The following is a 24,368-nucleotide window of genomic DNA, read 5'->3' as shown; positions in this document are numbered from 1 at the left end:
TAGAACCGGTATCAGAGTAAATCTAGAACAGGTATCCGATTAAATCTAGATCAGTAACAGAGTAAATCTAGAACAGGTATCAGAGTAAATCTAGATCAGTATCAGAGTAAATCTAGATCCCGTGTCAGAGTCTAGAACAGTATCAGAGTTCATCTGGATTAGGTGTCGGAGTAAATCTAGAACAGTATCAGAGAAAATCTAGATCAGTATCAGAGTAAATATAGTTCAGTATCAGAGTAAACCTAGATCAGTGTCAGAGTAAATCGAGAACAGGTATCAGGGTAAATCTAGAAAAGGTATCAGTTAAATCCAGATCAGTATCAGAGTAAATCTAGAACAGGTATCAAAGTAAATCTAGAGCAGTGTCAGAGTAAATCTAGAACAGGTATCAGAGTAAATCTAGAACAGGTATCAGATTAAATCTAGATCAGTATCAGAGTAAATCTAGAACAGGTATCAGAGTAAATCGAGATCAGTATCAGAGTAAATCTAGATCACGTGTCAGAGTCTAGAACAGTATCAGAGTTCATCTGCATTAGGTGTCGGAGTAAATCTAGAACAGTATCAGAGAAAATCTAGATCAGTATCAGAGTAAATATAGTTCAGTATCAGAGTAAACCTAGAACAGGTGTCAGAGTAAATCAAGAACAGGTGTCAGAGTAAATCTAGATCAGGTATCAGTGTAAATCTGGATCAGTATCAGAGTAAATCTAGAACAGGTGTCAGCATAAAGTTAGATCAGGGTATCAGAGTAAATCTAGATCACGTGTCAGAGTCTAGAACAGTATCAGAGTTCATCTGGATTAGGTGTCGGAGTAAATCTAGAACAGTACCAGAGAAAATCTAGATCAGTATCAGAGTAAATATAGTTCAGTATCAGAGTAAACCTAGATCAGGTATCAGTGTAAATCTGGATCAGTATCAGAGTAAATCTAGAACAGGTGTCAGCATAAAGTTAGATCAGGGTATCAGTGTAAATCTAGGTCAGTATCAGTGTAAATCTAGATCAGTATCAGAGTAAATCAAGAACAGGTGTCAGCATAAAGTTAGATCAGGGTATCAGTGTAAATCTAGGTCAGTATCAGTTTAAATCTAGATCAGTATCAGAGTAAATCAAGAACAGGTGTCAGCGTAAAGTTAGATCAGGTTTCAGGAAGAGTCATTGTCGTATCCGATCTCCACCCCCTTCCTGCCGCAGTGCTGCGCGTACCTTCGGCAAGGTTAGTGGCATTGCAGGATTGAGTCAGGAGATGGCAGTGTTGGCAGATCGCCCATTGTCTGTACCTCACACCACAGTTGCATGTTAATTCATTTTTGGGATGTCCCTTGTTGCCCCTGAGAAAGTTGGTGGTGGGATTACTCTTCTACAAGTTTGGGTGTAACTGAGTGACTTGTTCGGCCACTTCAGAAAGCAATGACGAGCCAGCCACCTCGGTGTGGGACTGGCGTCACATATAGGCCCAGACCGGGCACGGGGCATTAGTGAGCCACTGGGATTTTTGCGACAATCCAACAGCTTCATGGTTACCTTTACTGACAAACAGCTTTTTATTTCCACGGTCTGGTTGTAACCCCTTCCTCACCTCATTAACTTCGAACCACAGCAAGCCCCAGTTTGTAAGCGATTAAGGCCCTGACAGATTGGCCACAAGAAGGGTAATGGAGACCAAAGGTACTGGGGAAGTTCAAGCGATAGTTGGATGCTACAAGTAGAGAGTTGGTTTATGAGAGGCATAGTAGAAACAGCTTGCACTTTCCCCGACACGGGGCACTTTACGAGGGGGGAGTGGAGAATCTCGCACAGGATATCACAGAACCTTATAGCACAGCAGGAGGCCATTCGGCCCATCGTGCCTGTGCCGGCTCGGTGACCGAGCGATCCGATTAGTCCCACTGCCCCGCTCTTTCCCCATAGCACTGACAAATTTTTTTCTCCCAAGTATTTATCCAATTCCCGGTTTGAAAGTTACTATTGAATCTGCTCCCACCGTCCTTTCAGGCAGCGCGTTCCCGATCACAACAACTCGCTGCGTAAATAAACTCTCCTCCCCTCCCCCTCTGGTTCTTTTACCGATTATCTTCAATCTGTGTCCCTCTGCTCACCGACCCTCCTGCCACTGGAAACAGTGTCTCATTATTTACTCGATTAAATCCCTTCATGATTTTGATCAAATCTCCCCGCAACCTTCCCTGCCGTAAGGAGCTGAGAGTGAGTGGGGCGGGGGGGGGGGGGGGGGGGAAGTGGGCGGATCGAATGGTTTACTTACTTGGCCGCGTCCCGTAGGTCGGTCACGTTGCGGGTTTTACCGTGGCCGTCTTTGAAGGTGGTCTTGTTGGCCACCGTCAGGATTCCGTTTTTGGTGGTGAAGTCGGGGAAACATCGTCGCAGAACTGGGGGGGAAAAAGAAAGAGGAAAATCACAGAGGGGTGGGCAGAACTCCCACCGTTAGCGACGAACACAGCAACACGCTCCGCTAAAATCCCTCCACTGGGCCCGATTACAGAGAGCATACAGCCCAGGAACAGGCCATTGGGCCCACCGCTCCGTGCCGGGGTTTATGCCCCACCGCTCCGTGCCGGGGTTTATGTCCCACCGCTCCGTGCCGGGGTTTATGCCCCACCGCTCCGTGCCGGGGTTTATGCCCCACCGCTCCGTGCCGGGGTTTATGTCCCACCGCTCCGTGCCGGGGTTTATGTCCCACCGCTCCGTGCCGGGGTTTATGCCCCACCGTTCCGTGCCGGGGTTTATGTCCCACCGCTCCGTGCCGGGGTTTATGCCCCACCGCTCCGTGCCGGGGTTTATGCCCCACCGCTCCGTGCCGGGGTTTATGCCCCACCGCTCCGTGCCGGGGTTTATGCCCCACCGCTCCGTGCCGGGGTTTATGCCCCACCGCTCCGTGCCGGGGTTTATGCCCCACCGCTCCGTGCCGGGGTTTATGCCCCACCGCTCCGTGCCGGGGTTTATGCTCCACACCAGCCCCCTCCCACCCCTCTCCATCTCACCCTATCCCCATATCCTTCTATTCCTTTCTCCCCCATGTGTTTATCCAGCTTCCCCTTAAATACATCGATACTATTCACCTCAACCCCTCCCTGTGGCAGCGAGTTCCACATTCTCACCCCTCTCTGGGTAAAGAGGTTTCTCCTGAATTCCCCATTGGATTTATTAGTGACTGTTTTATAGTTATGACCTCTAGTTTTAGACTCCACACAAGTGGAAACATCTCCTCTACATCTACCCTATCGAACTGCATCATAATATTAAAGACCGCTATTGGAAGTGGAGCTGAGTCCATGATCTGATCAGCCATGATCTCATTGAATGGGGGGAGCAGGCTCGAGGGGCCGTATGGCCGACTCCTGCTCCTATTTCTTATGTTCTTATGTAAAAGAGCCCCGGGCTGTTCAGCCTTTCCTGATAGTTATAGCCTCTCAGTTCTAGTATCGTCCTGTAAAATCTTTCTTGCACCTTCTCCAGAGCCGTTACAGCCCTTGTATAACGCGGAGTGACTCCTGACAACGACCAGAAGCTGCACAAATTTAGAAAATAACGGGCAAATTTTAACAAGGTGGTCACAGCGGATCGTATAGTTCTGTGGTGATAAAGCCACAGCAACTCTCGGTTAAACTGCACCCTAGCTCCCGAGTTAAAAGGCGACGTGACATTTTTAGAACTGTAAGGAGTTGAAATTGTCCCCGCCCAAGTGTTTTTACCGGCATGCCGGTTCAGGTCGCCGCTTGAGCGACGTTCCGCTCTTTGTTTGGTTTTCTCGTTTGGATCCGGAAGTCGTTTATAACAGGGCGGTGACATCACCTGAGGGGCGGATACAGGGCGGTGACATCACCGGAGGGGCGGATACAGGGAGGTGACATCACCTGAGGGGTGGATACAGGGCGGTGACATCACCTGAGGGGTGGATACAGGGCGGTGACATCACCTGAGGGGCGGATACAGGGCGGTGACATCACCTGAGGGGCGGATACAGGGAGGTGACATCACCTGAGGGGCGGATACAGGGAGGTGACATCACCTGAGGGGCGGATACAGGGCGGTGACATCACCTGAGGGGCGGATACAGGGAGGTGACATCACCTGAGGGGCGGATACAGGGCGGTGACATCACCTGAGGGGCGGATACAGGGCGGTGACATCACCCGAGGGGTGGATACAGGGAGGTGACATCACCTGAGGGGCGGATACAGGACGGTGACATCATCTGAGGGGTGGATACAGGGAGGTGACATCACCCGAGGAGCGGATACAGGGCGGTGACATCACCTGAGGGGCGGATACAGGACGGTGACATCACCTGAGGGGTGGATACAGGGAGGTGACATCACCTGAGGGGTGGATACAGGGCGGTGACAACACCTGAGGGCTGGATACAGGGCGGTGACATCACCTGAGTGGTGGATACAGGGAGGTGACATCACCTGAGGGGTGGATACAGGGCGGTGACATCACCTGAGGGGCGGATACAGGGCGGTGACATCATCTGAGGGGTGGATACAGGGCGGTGACATCACCTGAGGGGGCGGATACAGGGAGGTGACATCACCTGAGGGGCGGATACAGGGCGGTGACATCACCTGAGGGGCGGATACAGGGCGGTGACATCATCTGAGGGGCGGATACAGGGCGGTGACATCACCTGAGGGGGCGGATACAGGGAGGTGACATCACCTGAGGGGCGGATACAGGGCGGTGACATCATCTGAGGGGTGGATACAGGGAGGTGACATCACCTGAGGGGCGGATACAGGGCGGTGACATCACCTGAGGGGTGGATACAGGGCGGTGACATCACCTGAGGGGCGGATACAGGGCAGTGACATCATCTGAGGGGCGGATACAGGGCGCTGACATCACCTGAGGGGGCGGATACAGGGAGGTGACATCACCTGAGGGGCGGATACAGGGCGGTGACATCATCTGAGGGGGCGGATACAGGGTGGTGACATCACCTGAGGGGGCGGATACAGGGAGGTGACATCACCTGAGGGGCGGATACAGGGCGGTGACATCACCTGAGGGGTGGATACAGGGCGGTGACATCACCTGAGGGGCGGATACAGGGCGGTGACATCATCTGAGGGGCGGATACAGGGCGGTGACATCACCTGAGGGGGCGGATACAGGGAGGTGACATCACCTGAGGGGCGGATACAGGGCGGTGACATCATCTGAGGGGGCGGATACAGGGTGGTGACATCACCTGAGGGGGCGGATACAGGGAGGTGACATCACCTGAGGGGCGGATACAGGGCGGTGACATCACCTGAGGGGGCGGATACAGGAAGGTGACATCACCTGAGGGACGGATACAGGGCGGTGACATCACCTGAGGGGGCGGATACAGGGAGGTGACATCACCTGAGGGGCGGATACAGGGCGGTGACATCACCTGAGGGGTGGATACAGGGCGGTGACATCACCTGAGGGGCGGATACAGGGCGGTGACATCACCTGAGGGTTGGATACAGGGCGGTGACATCACCTGAGGGGGCGGATACAGGGAGGTGACATCACCTGAGGGGGCGGATACAGGGCGGTGACATCAGCATAGGGGTGGATACAAGGAGGTGACATCACCTGAGGGGCGGATACAGGGCGGTGACATCACCTGAGGGGGCGGATACAGGGAGGTGACATCACCTGAGGGGGCGGATACAGGGCGGTGACATCACCTGAGGGGGCGGATACAGGGAGATGACATCACCTGAGGGGCGGATACAGGGAGGTGACATCACCTGAGGGGCGGATACAGGGTGGTGACATCACCTGAGGGGGCGGATACAGGGCGGTGACATCACCTGAGGGGCGGATACAGGGTGGTGGCATCACCTGAGGGGCGGATACAGGGCGGTACATCTCCTGAGGGGCGGATACAGGGCGGTGACATCATCTGAGGGGCGGATACAGGGCGGTGACATCACCTGAGGGGCGGATACAGGGCGGTGACATCATCTGAGGGGTGGATACAGGGCGGTGACATCACCTGAGGGGGCGGATACAGGGAGGTGACATCACCTGAGGGGCGGATACAGGGCGGTGACATCACCTGAGGGGCGGATACAGGGCGGTGACATAATCTGAGGGGCGGATACAGGGCGGTGACATCACCTGAGGGGGCGGATACAGGGAGGTGACATCACCTGAGGGGCGGATACAGGGCGGTGACATCATCTGAGGGGTGGATACAGGGAGGTGACATCACCTGAGGGGCGGATACAGGGCGGTGACATCACCTGAGGGGTGGATACAGGGCGGTGACATCACCTGAGGGGCGGATACAGGGCAGTGACATCATCTGAGGGGCGGATACAGGGCGCTGACATCACCTGAGGGGGCGGATACAGGGAGGTGACATCACCTGAGGGGCGGATACAGGGCGGTGACATCATCTGAGGGGGCGGATACAGGGTGGTGACATCACCTGAGGGGGCGGATACAGGGAGGTGACATCACCTGAGGGGCGGATACAGGGTGGTGACATCACCTGAGGGGTGGATACAGGGCGGTGACATCACCTGAGGGGCGGATACAGGGCGGTGACATCATCTGAGGGGCGGATACAGGGCTGTGACATCAACTGAGGGGGCGGATACAGGGAGGTGACATCACCTGAGGGGCGGATACAGGGCGGTGACATCACCTGAGGGGGCGGATACAGGGAGGTGACATCACCTGAGGGGCGGATACAGGGCGGTGACATCACCTGAGGGGCGGATACAGGGCGGTGACATAATCTGAGGGGCGGATACAGGGCGGTGACATCACCTGAGGGGGCGGATACAGGGAGGTGACATCACCTGAGGGGCGGATACAGGGCGATCATCTGAGGGGTGGATACAGGGAGGTGACATCACCTGAGGGGCGGATACAGGGCGGTGACATCACCTGAGGGGTGGATACAGGGCGGTGACATCACCTGAGGGGCGGATACAGGGCAGTGACATCATCTGAGGGGCGGATACAGGGCGCTGACATCACCTGAGGGGGCGGATACAGGGAGGTGACATCACCTGAGGGGCGGATACAGGGCGGTGACATCATCTGAGGGGGCGGATACAGGGTGGTGACATCACCTGAGGGGGCGGATACAGGGAGGTGACATCACCTGAGGGGCGGATACAGGGCGGTGACATCACCTGAGGGGTGGATACAGGGCGGTGACATCACCTGAGGGGCGGATACAGGGCGGTGACATCATCTGAGGGGCGGATACAGGGCTGTGACATCACCTGAGGGGGCGGATACAGGGAGGTGACATCACCTGAGGGGCGGATACAGGGCGGTGACATCATCTGAGGGGGCGGATACAGGGTGGTGACATCACCTGAGGGGGCGGATACAGGGAGGTGACATCACCTGAGGGGCGGATACAGGGCGGTGACATCACCTGAGGGGGCGGATACAGGAAGGTGACATCACCTGAGGGACGGATACAGGGCGGTGACATCACCTGAGGGGGCGGATACAGGGAGGTGACATCACCTGAGGGGCGGATACAGGGCGGTGACATCACCTGAGGGGTGGATACAGGGCGGTGACATCACCTGAGGGGCGGATACAGGGCGGTGACATCACCTGAGGGTTGGATACAGGGCGGTGACATCACCTGAGGGGGCAGATACAGGGAGGTGACATCACCTGAGGGGGCGGATACAGGGCGGTGACATCAGCATAGGGGTGGATACAAGGAGGTGACATCACCTGAGGGGCGGATACAGGGCGGTGACATCACCTGACGGGGCGGATACAGGGAGGTGACATCACCTGAGGGGGCGGATACAGGGCGGTGACATCACCTGAGGGGGCGGATACAGGGAGATGACATCACCTGAGGGGCGGATACAGGGAGGTGACATCACCTGAGGGGCGGATACAGGGTGGTGACATCACCTGAGGGGGCGGATACAGGGCGGTGACATCACCTGAGGGGCGGATACAGGGTGGTGGCATCACCTGAGGGGCGGATACAGGGCGGTACATCTCCTGAGGGGCGGATACAGGGCGGCGGGTACACGAGAGGGGAGGATACAGGACGGTGCGTACACGAGAGGAGCGGATACAGGGCGGCGCGTACACGAGAGGGGCGGATACAGGACGGTGCGTACATGAGAGGGGCGGATACAGGGCGGCGCGTACAGGAGAGGGGCGGATACAGGGCGGTGCGTACACGAGAGGGGCGGATACAGGGCTGTGCGTACACGAGAGGGGCGGATAAAGGGCGGTGTGTACACGAGAGGGGCGGATACAGGGCGGTGTGTACACGAGAGGGGCGGATACAGGGCGGTGCGTACACGAGAGGGGCGGATACAGGGCGGTGCGTACACGAGAGGGGCGGATACAGGGCGGTGCGTAGTGACCACCGCGATTACGTATTCGCGGCACCGCATCATAGAACATAGAACATAGAAAATAGGTGCAGGAGTAGGCCATTCGGCCCTTCTAGCCTGCACCGCCATTCAATGAGTTCATGGCTGAACATGCAACTTCAGTACCCCATTCCTGCTTTCTCGCCATACCCCTTGATCCCCCTAGCAGTAAGGACCTCATCTAACTCCTTTTTGAATATATTTAGTGAATTGGCCTCAACAACTTTCTGTGGTAGAGAATTCCACAGGTTCACCACTCTCTGGGTGAAGAAGTTCCTCCGCATCTCGGTCCTAAATGGCTTACCCCTTATCCTTAGACTGTGACCTCTGGTTCTGGACTTCCCCAACATTGGGAACATTCTTCCTGCATCTAACCTGTCTAACCCCGTCAGAATTTTAAACGTTTCTATGAGGTCCCCTCTCATTCTTCTGAACTCCAGTGAATACAAGCCCAGTTGATCCAGTCTTTCTTGATAGGTCAGTCCCGCCATCCCGGGAATCAGTCTGGTAAACCTTCGCTGCACTCCCTCAACAGCAAGAATGTCCTTCCTCAGGTTAGGATCACCAGGGTTTTCCCCTTCACTTAAAGGGGAGAGCCTGCGCAATTTTTAAACTTCGGGCCACTGGGCCACCAGGGAAGGTGTTGGGCCGGGCCGGTGGCCTGGTACCCAAGAGGGGGTTCGCAGCAGCCTGTTGACAGCCCGGCCGAAAAACCGGGGGCACAACTGTCGAGCCGACCTGGCAGTCGGCCGGGAGAAAAAAACATGGTGGCAACGGCAGTGCGCCCGCCCCTTTAAGGGAAGCTGCCCTGCCGTTGCAGAAGACCGCAGCCTCACTGGACCACCGGTTTGGGCACCGCTGGGCGGGCCGAAGGTTTTCCGAGGGGAATGACGCTGTCGGGGGGTTCGATCGGCGGTGCGCACGGTGATGACACGCTTACCGTGGATCGGCAACAGTGGAGCGGTCGGTGAGGATCGGGGCACTGCCGGGAAAGCTCAGGATGGCAATTAGGCTAACCGGCGGCCACTCCACAAAAAGCCGGCGGCCACTCCACAAAAAGCCGGCGGCCACTCCACAAAAAGCCGGCGGCCACTCCACAAAAAGCCGGCGGCCACTCCACTCAGCAGCGTGGCCGCCGATTTGCGGTGGTAACAGGCCTTAAAGGGAGGGGCAATTCTAGCCCCTAAAAATCTAAATGTTCATTTAAAGCGTCAAAGATGGGTTTTTTTTGTTGAAGAAAGGGGAGGTGAGGGGGATACACCTGATCAGACTGCCGCCATCTCGCTAGCCTGCAGCCAATTGAAGGAATGCGTTGATTTATAGGAACCCGAGGGTTAATTTTGAACCAGCGCTGCCTCCACGTGTCAAATGTAACTTAAAACGTATTCAACACGACGGGAGTAGGAGCTGAGATCGGCATCACTGGTCAGGTGTCGACACGGGAGCTGTTGGGAGAAAGGTCTGATCGGAAACATTGGGGCAGATCGCAATCCCTTTTCAAACAAGTGGCTCAGACCGGAATAAAGTTCACACAGTTCATAAATTAAACTGCAACTGAACAAGATTGTTTTTATCGGCTTCTTGATTCCTCATTTTGGGAAATCCAGTGACAACAAACACAAAATACACTGGAACTGTGCACCATGCTCCAAGTGTGGTCTAACCCGGGTATATGGAGACCAGAACTGTACACGGTGCTCCCAGTGTGGTCTAACCCGGGTATATGGAGACCAGAACTGTGCACGGTGCTCCAAGTGTGGTCTAACCCGGGTATATGGAGACCAGAACTGTGCACAGTGCTCCAAGTGTGGTCTAACCCAGGTATATGGAGACCAGAACTGTGCACAGTGCTCCAAGTGCGGTCTAACCCAGGAAAATAGAGACCAGAACTGTGCACAGTGCTCCAAATGTGGTCTAACCCAGGTATATGGAGACCAGAACTGTACACAGTGCTCCAAGTGCGGTCTAACCCGGGTATATGGAGACCAGAACTGTGCACGGTGCTCCAAGTGTGGTCTAACCCGGGTATATGGAGACCAGAACTGTGCACGGTGCTCCAAGTGTGGTCTAACCCAGGTATATGGAGACCAGAACTGTGCACAATGCTCTCAGTGTGGTCTAACCTGGGTATATGGAGACCAGAACTGTGCACGGTGCTCCAAGTGTGGTCTAACCCGGGTATATGGAGACCAGAACTGTGCACGGTGCTCCAAGTGCGGTCTAACCCAGGTATATGGAGACCAGAACTGTGCACAGTGCTCTCAGTGTGGTCTAACCTGGGTATATGGAGACCAAAACTGTGCACAGTGCTCCAAGTGTGGTCTAACCCGGGTATATGGAGACTAAAACTGTGCACAGTGCTCCAAGTGTGGTCTATGATCAACACAAGTTGATCATAAACTTCTCTGTTATATATCTTTGAGGGTTCATTTCTTCTTTCAAATGGCGGCTGAAGACCTTTGACACAAGGCTGTTAATCTTTCACTGCCAGTGGAGTGGTGTCGGTGGGAGCAGTAAGTTGCAGAGCAGAAAACTGACAGATTAAATGAGTGGGCTAAAGTGGCAGATGAGAGTTCAGTGTGATGTCATCCACTTTGGACGTAGGAAAGACAGGACCTGAGTATTTGATGGTGAGAGTGTAGGCTCTGTGGTGAAGCCGAGAGATTTAGGGGTCCGTGGACAGAAATCAGTAAAACATTAGTGGACAGGAAATAAAAACCATTTTAAAAGACTAATGGAATGTTGGCCTTTATCTCAGGAGAGCTGGAATGCAATGGGGTGGAAGATAAGTTACAGTTTATCTCATCATCATCATCATAGGCAGTCCCTCGGGATCGAGGAAGACTTGTTTCCACTCCTGAAGTGAGTTCTCAGGTGGCTGAACAGTCCAATACGAGAGCCACAGTCCCTGTCACAGGTGGGACAGACAGTGGTTGAGGGAAGGGGAGGGTGGGACTGGTTTGCCGCACGCTCCTTCCGCTGCCTGCGCTTGGTTTCTGCATGCTCTCGGCGACGAGACCCGAGGTGCTCAGCGCCCTCCCGGATGCACTTCCTCCACTTAGGGCGGACTGGTCTTTGGCCAGGGACTCCCAGGTGTCGGTGGGTATGTTGCACTTTATCAGGGAGGCTTTGAGGGTGGTCCCTTGTAACGTTTCCTCCGCCCAAAGTAGAGCGCTTGCTTTGGTTAGACCCCATCTGGACACTGCGTCCAGTTCTGGGCACTGCCCCTCAGGGAGGGTATATCGATCTCGGAGAGGGTTGGCACAGATTGACCAGAATGATACCGGAGATAAAGGGGTTAGATTATGAGGACAGATTGCAAAGACTGGTCTTGTATTCCCTCGAATACAGAAGATTAAGGGGTGATGTAATTGAGGTGTTTAAGATGAATAAAAGATTTGATAGGATAAATAGAGAAAGTATTTCCTCTGGTGGGACAAGTCCAGAATAATTAGAGCCCGGCCATTCAGGGTGATGTCAGGAAGCACTTCTTCACACAAAGGGCAGTGGGAATCGGGATCTCTCCCCAGAAAGCTGTTGATCCTGGGGGTGGCCAATTAAAAATGTAATTACCGAGGTTTATCGATTTTTGTGGAGCAAGTGGATTAAGGGTTACGGAGCCGAGGCGGGTAGATGGAGTTAAGAGACAGATCAGCCACGATCTAATTGAATGGCGGAACAGGTTCGAGGGGCTGAATGGCCTCCTCCTGTTCCTATGTTTCACTGTCAGTATCGGACAGGGCAGCGTGAACCCAATACTGTGCACCACTTAGACAATGTGTTCACCACTTGTTCTTGGGACTGGGATGTTGCTGGCAAGACTGGCTTTTATTGGCCTTCCCTGGCTACCACTTGAGAAGGTCTTGGTGGCCCAGCTTTGCAGCAATTATTTCACCACCGACTGGTTTGTTCAGGCACTTCAGACGGAATCAGTGCACCAACCAGATAGCGGGACGGACTGGAGTCACGTCTAAAAGAAAGAAAGACTTGCATTTATATAGCACCTTTCACATCCTCAGGACATCCCAAAGCACTTTACAGGCAATGAAGTAATTTTGGAGTGCAGTCACTGTTGTAATGTGGGAAACGCGGCAGCCAACTTGCGCACAGCAAGCTCCCACACACAGCAATGTTATAATGACCCAGATCATCTATTTTTGTTATGTTGATTGAGGGATAAATATTGGCCAGGACCCCGGGGATAATTCCCCTGCTATACTTCAAAATAGTTCCATGGGATCTTTTACATCCACCTGAGAGAGCAGATGGGGCCTCGCTTCAACGCCTCAGCTGAAAGATGACATCGTCGACAGTGCAGCACTCCCTCAGTACTGCACCTCATACAGTGCAGTGCTCCCTCAATACTGCACCTCGTACAGTGCAGCACTCCCTCAGTACTGCCTCTCATATAGTGCGGCGCTCCCTCAGTACTGCCCCTCATACAGTGCGGCACTCCCTCAGTACTGCCCCTCCGACAGTGTGGCACTCCCTCAGTACTGACCCTCCGACAGTGCGGCACTCCCTCAGTACTACCCCTCCGACAATGCAGTGCTCCCTCAGTACTGCACCTCCGACAGTGCGGCGCTCCCTCAGTACTGCACCTCCGACAGTGCGGCGCTCCCTCAGTACTGCCCCTCCGACAGTGCGGCGCTCCCTCAGTACTGCCCCTCCGACAGTGCGGCGCTCCCTCAGTACTGCCCCTCCGACAGTGCAGCGCTCCCTCAGTACTGCCCCTCCGACAGTGCGGCGCTCCCTCAGTACTGACACTCCGACAGTGCGGCGCTCCCTCAGTACTGCCCCTCTGACAGTGCAGCGCTCCCTCAGTACTGCCCCTCCGACAGTGCGGCGCTCCCTCAGTACTGCCCCTCCGACAGTGCGGCACTCCCTCAGTACTGCCCCTCTGACAGTGCGGCGCTCCCTCAGTACTGCCCCTCCGACAGTACGGCGCTCCCTCAGTACTGCCCCTCCGACAGTGCGGCGCTCCCTCAGTACTGCCCCTCCGACAGTGCAGCGCTCCCTCAGTGACTGGGAGAGTCAGCCTGAATTTAGTGCTCATGTCCCTGGAGAAGGACTTGAACCCATGACCTTCTGACGCGGAGATTTTGTACCAACCACTGAGCCATGCCTGATACTGACTAGACCGGGATGGAAGGCTCCCTTTCCCTGAAGAACATTGGTGAATCATTGGGATAAATCTAACCACAAAGCTACATTAGCGTCTCTTATCAAGGAATTTTTAACTCCTCCACCCGCCTCTGCCTCAGCTCATCCGCTGCTGAAGCCCTCATCCATGCCTTTGTTGCCTCCAGGCTCGAATATTCCGAAGCTCTCCCTCCCACCTTCCACCCTCCTGAGGAAATGTTCTGGACTCCCACCGCCAGAGGAAATATTTTCTCTCTATCTATCCTATCAAATCTTTTATTCATCTTAAACACCTCATTTACATCACCCCTTAATCTTCTGTATTCGAGGGGATACAAGACACTTCAGTTCATCCAAAGCTTGGCTGCCCCGTGTCCTAACTCACACCCAGTCCCGCTCACCCATCACCCCCTGTGCTCATTGCCCCGTGTCCTAACTCACATCGAGTCCCACTCACCCATCATCCCCTGTGCTCACTGCCCCGTGTCCTAACTCGCACCCAGTCCCGCTCACTCATCACCTCCTGTGCTCACTGCCCTGTGTCCTAACTCACACCCAGTCCCACTCACCCATCACCCCCTGTGCTCACTGCCCTGTGTCCTAACTCGCACCCAGTCCCGCTCACTCATCACCTCCTGTGCTCACCGCCCTGTGTCCTAACTCACACCCAGTCCCACTCACCCATCACCCCCTGTGCTCACTGCCCTGTGTCCGAACTCACACCCAGTCCCGCTCACCCATCACCCCCTGTGCTCGCTGACCTACATTGGCTTCCAGTCCGGCAAGGCCTCAAATTTAAAATTCTCATCCTTGTTTTCAAACCTCTGCATGGCCCTCGCCCCTCCCTGTCTCTGTAATCTCCTCCAGCTCCACAACCCTCCGAGATCTCAACGCTCCTCCAACTCTGGCCTCATGTGCTTCCCCGATTTTAATCGCTCCCTGGGCCCTACACTGTGGAACTCCCTCCCTCAACCTCTCCGCCTCTCTCTCCTTCGTTAAGACGCTACATAAAAACATCCCTCTTTGACCCAGCCTTTGGTCACATGTCTGTAATATCTCATTGTGTGGCTGGGAGTCCAATTCTGTTTGCAATCGCTCCTGTCAAGCGCCTTGGGACATTTTACTATATTAAAGGTGCTATATAAATGCCAGTTGTTGTTGTTGTTGTATAAAACAGTTGATAAACAAAGGTAGGGTCATTGAACTACAGAACTGTGGCCTATCATCGACTTTATCACAAAGAATGCATTTCCGAGCACATTTACCAAAATTTGCAGCAAATTTATCCACAAATTTGCTTTGGTCATCAAGATTTAGCGAGAGATGGTCAGTCATTGACCCTTGTTTCGAGCACACGTGGAGCAGTGCGTTGGTTACCATATTGTAAAACGGATACAGAGGCACGGAGGGAGGTGCAACATTTGTCTACAGGGTTGATACCAGAACAGAGAGGTTCCAACTCAAATGGTGAAGGAGTTCGATTGGCTGGACGTAGAGGTGGGCCCAGGAATTCAGGCCCGCCAGGAAGCTGGCACACTGGTGATTTTTTTTTTTGCCCGTTTTTACCGCCGGTTGTGATGAGGTGGTGGCCCGATCGATTTTCACCACTTCGAAGTTTTTCCCCGCCGGACGGGAAGCCGGTGATAGTGGGGGCGGGGAGTGCGGCGGTAAGTGCTGGTGAGGGGCGGGATCAAGTCTCCGGCACTGTCACTCAGCGGCAGAGCGTTGGTGACGTCAGCACGCGCGCGCGCGTGTGTGCGCGCTGCCACCGCGTCTCTCCCCAAGAGAGGGGTGGTCCCAGGCTGCCTGTTGGCGGCCCGGCCGAACCCGCGGGCGATATTTTGCCGGCCGATCGGGATTGTCGGCCGGCAAAAAAAAAAAAAAAAAAAAATGGCGGCCGCGGCAGTGGGCCCTCCCCTCGAAGGGCCGCCGCGCTGCCGGGCCGCACACGCGCACACGGTTGTCGGGGGGGCACCGCGCGGCAGAGCAAAGATTTTTGGAGGTAAATTTGGGGCGGAGTGGGCCGGCGGTGCAGGAGAGCGGCAGTGCGCGCTTTGATGACGCGCTTGCGGTGGTCGGCAGCAATGGGACGCAAGTGGGGACAGGCCGAAAAATCCCCGAGCTGAATTTGGGTCGGGGCGGCCAATGGACTGCAACGTGGCGGCCACTCGGTTCCGCCGCGTGGCCTCAACAAAAATGGCGGAAACAGGCCTTATCCGCGCCCTGAATTTCAGCCCTGGTGTTTCTACTTGTGACAGATCCCAAGACTAAGAGCCATAATTATAAGGCAGTAAGTTCTTTACCCAGAGAGTGGTGAGAATGTGGAACTCGCTGCTGTGATGTACGCATGCTTGTATTGTTGGGTGATGACTGCAACATTGAATGTACCTTTACATTGTACACACCTTACCTGTACACCAGAGGGTGCTGCTGCTGGAGACCTAAGGGTCACCTGCACACTGCAGGTAACCCAGTATAAAAGGGAGCTCACAGCTTGGTGTCCTCACTCTAGGAGCTGCAAATAAAGGACTACTTTTGGTCACCTTACTGAAGGAAGGATATACTGGCTTTGGAGGGGGTACAGAGACGATTCACTAGGCTGATTCCGGAGATGAGGGGGTTACCTTATGATGATAGATTGAGTAGACTGGGTCTTTACTCATTGGAGTTCAGAAGGATGAGGGGTGATCTTATCGAAACATTTAAAATAATGAAAGGGATAGACAAGATAGAGGCAGAGAGGTTGTTTCCACTGGTCGGGGAGACTAGAACTAGGGGGCACAGCCTCAAAATACGGGGGAGCCAATTTAAAACCGAGTTGAGAAGGAATTTCTTCTCCCAGAGGGTTGTGAATCTGTGGAATTCTCTGCCCAAGGAAGCAGTTGAGGCTAGCTCATTGAATGTATTCAAGTCACAGATAGATAGATTTTTAACCAATAAGGGAATTAAGGGTTACGGGGAGCGGGCGGGTAAGTGGAGCTGAGTCCACGGCCAGATCAGCCATGATCTTGTTGAATGGTGGAGCAGGCTCGAGGGGCTAGATGGCCGACTCCTGTTCCTAATTCTTATGTTCTTATGTTCTTATGACTACAGTGTACACACTTTAAGGACCATACCCTGCCTTGTGGAGTCATTGCAAAAGGTGCCTACATACACTACAACTGCTGCCACAGGGAGGGGTTGAGGTGAATAGTATCGATGTATTTAAGGGGAAGCTGGATAAACACATGGGGGAGAAAGGAATAGAAGGATATGGGGATAGGGTGAGATGGAGAGGGGTTGGAGGGGGCTGGTTTGGAGCATAAACCCCGGCACGGAGCGGTGGGGCATAAACCCCGGCACGGAGCGGTGGGGCATAAACCCCGGCACGGAGCGGTGGGGCATAAACCACGGCACGGAGCGGTGGGGCATAAACCCCGGCACGGAGCGGTGGGACATAAACCCCGGCACGGAGCGGTGGGACATAAACCACGGCACGGAGCGGTGGGACATAAACCCCGGCACGGAGCGGTGGGACATAAACCACGGCACGGAGCGGTGGGACATAAACCCCGGCACGGAACGGTGGGACATAAACCCCAGCACGGAGCGCTGGGCCCAATGGCCTGTTCCTGGGCTGTACACGCTCTGTAATGTTATATTAAAATATTGCTGAACATGTACAACAAATGGGAGCCGCACCCGACTCGGTTCCTGTTCCATTTTCTAAATTTATCTCCTTTCAGATATTGCTCAAACTCCTTCCATTAATCATGTCCAGCTCCTCGCCTAGACCCTTCATTAACATTCAGTAAAGGAAGCTACTTAAGATGTTAAACTTCTGCTTTCGGCCTGGTTTGCTCACGATGCATTATATCAGTCATAGCTCAGCGGGAAGCACAGACGCTTCGGGTCACAAGGGCATGGGGTCAAATCGCACTCCAGAGACTTCAGCCCAAATTCAGTGCAGTACTGAGGGAGTGCAGCACTGTCGGAGGGATAGTACTGAGGGAGTGATGCACTGTCGGAGGGGCAGTACTGAGGGAGTGCAGCACTGTCGGAGGGGCAGTACTGAGGGAGCGCTGCACTGTCGGAGGGGCAGTACTGAGGGAGTGCCGCACTGTCGGAGGGGCAGTACTGAGGGAGCGCTGCACTGTCGGAGGGGCAGTACTGAGGAAGTGCAGAACTGTCGGAGGGACAGTACTGAGGGAGCGATGCACTGTCGGAGGGGCAGTACTGAGGGAGTGCAGCACTGTCGGAGGGGCAGTACTGAGGGAGTGCAGCACTGTCAGAGGAGCAGTACTGAGGGAGCACCGCACTGTCGGAGGGGCAGTACTGAGGGAGTGCCGCACTGTTGGAGGGGCAGTACTGAGGGAGCACTGCACTGTCGGAGGGACAGTACTGAGGGAGTGCAGCACTGTCGGAGGGACAGTACTGAGGGAGTGATGCACTGTCGGAGGGGCAGTACTGAGGGAGTGCAGCACTGTCGGAGGGGCAGTACTGAGGGAGTGCAGCACTGTCGGAGGGGCAGTACTGAGGGAGTGCAGCACTGTCGGAGGAGCAGTACTGAGGGAGTGCTGCACTATCGGAGGGGCAGTACTGAGGGAGCGCTGCACTGTCGGAGGGGCAGTACTGAGGGAGCACCGCACTGGAAAAGGAGGGGCAGTATTGAGGGAGCACCGCACTGTCGGAGGGGCAGTATTGAGGGAGCGCTGCACTGTCGGAGGGGCAGTACTGAGGGAGTGCTGCACTGTCGGAGAGGCAGTACTGAGGGAGTGCAGCACTGTCGAAGGGGCAGTACTGAGGAAGCGTTGCACTGTCGGAGGGGCAGTACTGAGGAAGGGCTGCACTGTAGGAGGAGCAGTACTGAGGGAGTGCCGCACTGTCGGAGGGGCAGTACTGAGGGAGCGCCGCACTGTCGGAGAGGCAGTACTGAGGGAGCGCTGCACTGTCGGAGGGGCAGTACTGAGGGAGCGCCGCACTGTCGGAGGGGCAGTACTGAGGGAGCGCCGCACTGTCGGAGGGGCAGTACTGAGGGAGTGCCGCACTGTCGGAGGGGCAGTACTGAGGGAGCGCCGCACTGTCGGAGAGGCAGTACTGAGGGAGTGCTGCACTGTCGGAGGGGCAGTACTGAGGGAGTGCCGCACTGTCGGAGAGGCAGTACTGAGGGAGCGCCGCACTGTCGGAGGGACAGTACTGAGGGAACGCCGCACTGTCGGAGGTGCCGTCTTTCAGATGAGATGTTAAACTAATGTTCTGTCTGCCCTTTCACATGGGCATAAAAGATCCCATGGCAGTATTTCGAGGAAGAGCAGGGGAGTTCTCCAGATCGGTCGCATTGCCTGCGTTACAACAGTGACTGCAGTTCATGATTGCTGTGAAGCGCTTTGGCCCATCCTGAAGTCAGGGAATGTGACGGCAGAACTTACTGCCTTATAATTATGGCTCTTAGTCTTGGGATCTGTCACAAGTAGAAACACCAGGGCTGAAATTCAGGGCGCGGATAAGGCCTGTTTCCGCCATTTTTGTTGAGGCCACGCGGCGGAACCGAGTGGCCGCCACGTTGCAGTCCATTGGCCGCCCCGACCCAAATTCAGCTCGGGGATTTTTCGGCCTGTTTTTCTTTAGGCTAGGGACGGCTAAGGACCAAGAGCCGATGCGTACACAGCTTTCTTAGGCTAACTATCTTTACCTGTGTTGCTACGCTCTAGATCCAATCCATCATTCTTGCATTGGTTTCAGAGAAAAAAACTGCCAAACCAAATATATATTTGCCAACACTGCACAACAATAAATTTTGCCTTCATTACTTTGCAGGGAACGATCCCACGATCTCACTGGCGGGGATTGAACCGAGCCCACAGAGACGGTGGGTCAGGTGTCGTTCACCAACACTCCACCTCTGACACCTGGCATTCTCGAAGCATGGATCGCCCCTCATATAAAAGAATTGTCCCAGAAACTAGAGCTGATAGAGGTGGTATTGTACCAAACAAAGACTTCATACGTACAGGGACGGCTGGGAACAATCATTGATGGACAATCTTCATCTCGCATCACTTGAGCAGCAGACTAAAATGTAAAGGACAACAAGAATTAGCTCGTTAGCACAATGCAATACTTTGCTAAACGGCAAGCTCATTTGTTCAGAGTGCAGCAAGGCCCCCAAATATTACATCACGTCCTCCAATTGTCACATGACTCCATAATACCTCACAACAGGGACTGTACTTCAAAGTATTCCATTCGATATAAAGTACTGTGCCCAGTTCTGGTCATATCACACTGGGAATACTGTGCCCAGTTCTGGTCATATCACACTGGGAGCACTGTGCACAGTTCTGGTCATATCACACTGGGAGCACTGTGCACAGTTCTGGTCATATCACACTGGGAATACTGTGCCCAGTTCTGGTCATATCACACTGGGAGCACTGTGCACAGTTCTGGTCATATCACACTGGGAGCACTGTGCACAGTTCTGGTCATATCACACTGGGAGCACCATGCACAGTTCTGGTCATATCACACTGGGAGCACTGTGCACAGTTCTGGTCATATCACACTGGGAGCACTGTGCACAGTTCTGGTCATATCACACTGGGAGCACTGTGCACAGTTCTGGTCATATCACACTGGGAGCATTGTGCACAGTTCTGGTCATATCACACTGGGAGCACTGTGCACAGTTCTGGTCATATCACACTGGGAGCACTGCGCACAGTTCTGGTCATATCACACTGGGAGCACTGCACACAGTTCTGGTCATATCACACTGGGAGCACTGTGCCCAGTTCTGGTCATATCACACTGGGAGCACTGTGCACAGTTCTGGTCATATCACACTGGGAGCACTGTGCACAGTTCTGGTCATATCACACTGGGAGCACTGTGCACAGTTCTGGTCATATCACACTGGGAGCACTGTGCACAGTTCTGGTCATATCACACTGGGAGTACTGTGCACATTTCTGGTCATATCACACTGGGAGCACTGTGCACAGTTCTGGTCATATCACACTGGGAGCACTGTGCCCAGTTCTGGTCATATCACACTGGGAGCACTGTGCACAGTTCTGGTCTCCATATCACACTGGGAGCACTGCGCACAGTTCTGGTCATATCACACTGGGAGCACTGCGCACAGTTCTGGTCATATCACACTGGGAGCACTGTGCACAGTTCTGGTCCTATCACACTGGGAGCACTGCGCACAGTTCTGGTCATATCACACTGGGAGCACTGCACACAGTTCTGGTCATATCACACTGGGAGCACTGTGCACAGCGTTGCTCTCCATATTAGTAAAAGGATATAGAGGCTCTGGCGAAAGTGCAAATGAGATTTACAGGGAGGATACTGGAACTGAGAGGTTATAACTATCAGGAAAGATTGGACGGAACATAAGTGGTGCGCCGGTGATGGAGGGAGTGAATGTTTGAGGTGTTGGAGGGCTGCCGATATAGCGGACTGCTTTGTCGTGGATGGTGATGAGCTTCTCGTGTTGTTGGAGCGTTGTTATTGGACCTGTTCACGAGTTTTTAATGATTTGTGTACTTGGAATCCCCAAAACTCTCTGCTCCTCCAAATTCCTCGTTTCCCACTATTTAGACAATTCACTGATCGGAATTTCTCGGGTCCAAATTGGATGGCCTCACACTTGCCCACACCGAACTTCAACTGGCACCGTGTTGCCCACCTGGCCAATGGGCTGAATGGCCTCCTATGTTCCTGGACTGCCGACAAGACCTGGGTCCTTCCTAGTGTGTGCCCCATCAACCACTCACGGGACAAACAAGCTGAGTCAATGTCGAAACCGAGAAGAACGTTAAGTCTTCAATCGACGTTTAGGTTTGTTTTAGTAGCCATGGCACAATTACAGACACACTTGGTCCAATCACCAACTGCACACTGCACGGTTTCACTGACCAGCTGCCAGGTTGTCGGGGAAGAATTACTCTCACACTTCAAAAAAATTCATTCCCGGGATGTGGGCGTCGCTGGCAAGGCCGGCATTTATTGCCCATCCCTAATTGCCCCTTGAGAAGGTGGTGGTGAGCCGCCTTCTTGAACCGCTGCAGTCCGTGTGGTGAAGGTGCTCCCACAGTGCTGTTAGGGAGGGAGTTCCAGGATTGTGACCCAGCGACGATGAAGGAACGGCCGATATATTTCCCAGTCGGGATGGTGTGTGACTGGGAGGGGAACGTGGAGGTGGTGGTGTTCCCATGCGCCTGCTGCCCTTGTCCTTCTAGGGGGTAGAGGTCACGGGTTTGGGAGTCGCTGCTGAAGAATCATACCAAGCCATTGTTTCACTGAAAAGGACACAGGAATGGGAGCGCAGAAGACACCTATCAAACCATCGCAGTCCATTTAACCTTCGATACTCAAGAAGACGAAGTTGAGGTAATACATTGTGTCACCATGCCGGGACAAACTGAAGGAAAGAAAGAAAGAAAGACTTGCATTTATATAGCGCCTTTTACAAGCACCGTACGTCTTAAAGCGCTTTACAGCCAATGAAGTACTTGGCATGAAGTCACTGTTGTCATCATCAAAGGCAGTCCCTCGGAGTCGAGGATGACTTGCTTCCACACTAGAAATGAGTTTTCAGGTGACTGAAGTGTCCAATGCAGGAATTTCAGTCTCTGTCACAGGTGGGGCAGACGGTGGTTGAAGGGTGGGTGGGTGGGTGGGACTGGTTTGCTGCATGCTCCTTCCACAGTCGATGCTTGGCTTCAGCTTGCTCTCGGCGACGAGACTCGAGGTGTTCAGCGCCTTCCCGGATGCTTTTCCTCCACTTTGGGCGGTCTCGGGCCAGGGATTCCCAGGTGTCGGTGGGTATGTTACATTTTTTCAAGGAGGCTTTGAGGGTGTCCTTGAAACATTTCCTCTGCCCACCTGGGGCTCGCTTGCCGTGTCGGAGCTCTAAGTAGAGCACTTGCTTTGGGAGTCTCATGCGGACAATGTGGCCCGTCCAGCGGAGCTGATCGAGATTTCGATGCTGGGGATGATTGCCTGAGCAAGGACACTGACGTTAGTGCACCTATCCTGCCAATGGATTTGCAGGACCTTGTAGAGGCAATGTTGGTGGTATGTCTCCACTGTTTTGAGGTGCCTGCTGTACATAGTTCGTGTTTCTGAGCCATATAGGAGGGCGGGTATCACCACTGCTCTGTAGACCATGAGCTTGGTGTCGGGTTTGAGGTCCTGGTCTTCAAACACTCTCTTTCTCAGGCGACCGAAAGCTGCACTGGCGCACTGAAGGCAGTGTAGGACTTTGTCGTCGATGTCTGCCCTTGTTGACAGTAGACTCCCGAGGTACAGAAAATGGTCCATGTTGTTCAATGCCTCATCGTGGATTTTGATAACTGGGGGGCAGTGCTGTGTGGCGGAGGCAGGTTGGGAGGACCTTTGTCTTACGGATATTTAGCGTAAGGCCCATGCTCTCGTACGCCTCGATGAAGATGTTGACAGTGGCTTGAAGTTCGGCCTCTGAGTGTGCGCAGACGCGAGTGTTGTCTGCGTACTGTAGTTCGATGACGGAGCATGGGACAACCTTGGATCTGGCCTGGAGGTGGCAGAGGGTGAACAGTTTCCCATTTGTCCTGTAATTTAGCACCACTCCAGCGGGGAGCTTGCAGAGGGTGAGATGGAGCATTGCAGCAAGGAAGATCGAGAAGAGCATTGGTGTGATGACACAGCCTTGCTTGACTCCAGTCTGAATGTGGAATGGGTCTGTGGTGGATCCGCTGGTCAGGATCACGGCTTGCATGTCATCGTGGAGCAGGCGGAGGATGGTGACAAACTTTTGAGGGCAGCCGAATCTGAGGAGGACGCTCCATAATCCCTCACGGTTGACAGTGTCGAAGGTTTTTGTGTGGTCAAAGAAGGCCATGTACAAGGGTTGGTGCTGTTCCCTGCATTTCTCTTGTACCTGCCTCGCGGTGAAGTTCATGTCCATTGTGCCCCTTAGTGGGCGGAATCCACATTGCGACTCTGGGAGGAGTTCTTCAGCCACAGGAAGGCGGCGATTCAGGAGGATTCTTGCGATGACTTTCCCTGTGGCTGACAGCAGGGAGATTCCTCTGTCGTTACCGCAGTCGGACTGGTCACCTTTCTTGAAGATGATCACAATTACAGCGTCGCTGAGATCTCCTGGCATGATCTCCTCCTTCCAGATAAGAGAGGTGAGGTCATGGATACACGCCAGTAGTGCTTCTCCGCCATGCTTTACTGCTTCGATGGGCATTCCATCTGCTCCTGAGGCCTTGTTGTTCTTCAGTTAGCGGATGGCGGGTGCCGGGCTGGGGTTGTGCTGAAATGGCGGGTGGCATGCTGTGGGATGGAGTGGAGGACACTCGCATCGAAGACAGAGTCTCGGTTGAGGAGATCCTCGAAGTGCTCCTTCCGGCAGGCACAGACTGCCTCTCTGTCCTTGATGAGCACCTCTCCGTTCTTGGCCAGCAGTGGGGTAGGGCCTTGGGTGCTTGGTCCGTACGTGGTCTTGACTGCGCTGAAGAATCCTCGCACATCGTGGTTGTCGGCTAGCTGCTGGGTCTCCTGCGCTTTCTCCGCCCACCATCTGTACTTTAGGTCGCGAGTGTTATGTTGGACCTTGGCCTTCAGATGTCTGTAGAGCTGCTTTCTTGCCCTCGAGTTGTGTTGCTATTTCCAGTCCAAGAATGCCTTGTGCTTGCGGCATGTTACCTCCTGGTGTAATGTGGGAAACGCGGCAGCCAATTTGCGCACAGCAAGCTCCCACAAACAGCAATGTGATAATGACCAGATAATCTGTTTTAGTGATGTTGATTGAGGGATAAATATTGGCCCCAGGACACCGGGGAGTACTCCCCTGCTCTTCTTCG

General features: G+C 54.1%; 1 protein-coding gene across 7 annotated transcripts in view; it reads right to left on the bottom strand.

Moving 5' to 3' along the window:
• Positions 1-24,368, bottom strand: part of slc44a5b (solute carrier family 44 member 5b) — a 240,695-nt gene that overhangs the window by 90,366 nt on the left and 125,961 nt on the right. For all 7 annotated transcript variants that reach the window (XM_070886459.1, XM_070886461.1, XM_070886464.1 and 4 more), the window contains 2 exons: positions 19,515-19,575; positions 2,268-2,391 (listed from right to left, as the gene is read on the bottom strand). In XM_070886459.1, coding sequence (XP_070742560.1) covers positions 2,268-2,391; positions 19,515-19,575 — 185 coding nt within the window. The remainder of the gene's footprint in view (positions 1-2,267; positions 2,392-19,514; positions 19,576-24,368) is intronic.

Source organism: Pristiophorus japonicus, chromosome 8 (assembly GCF_044704955.1).
Source record: "Pristiophorus japonicus isolate sPriJap1 chromosome 8, sPriJap1.hap1, whole genome shotgun sequence".
Taxonomy (NCBI): domain Eukaryota; kingdom Metazoa; phylum Chordata; class Chondrichthyes; family Pristiophoridae; genus Pristiophorus; species Pristiophorus japonicus.
This window is presented reverse-complemented; position numbering and strand designations above follow the sequence as displayed.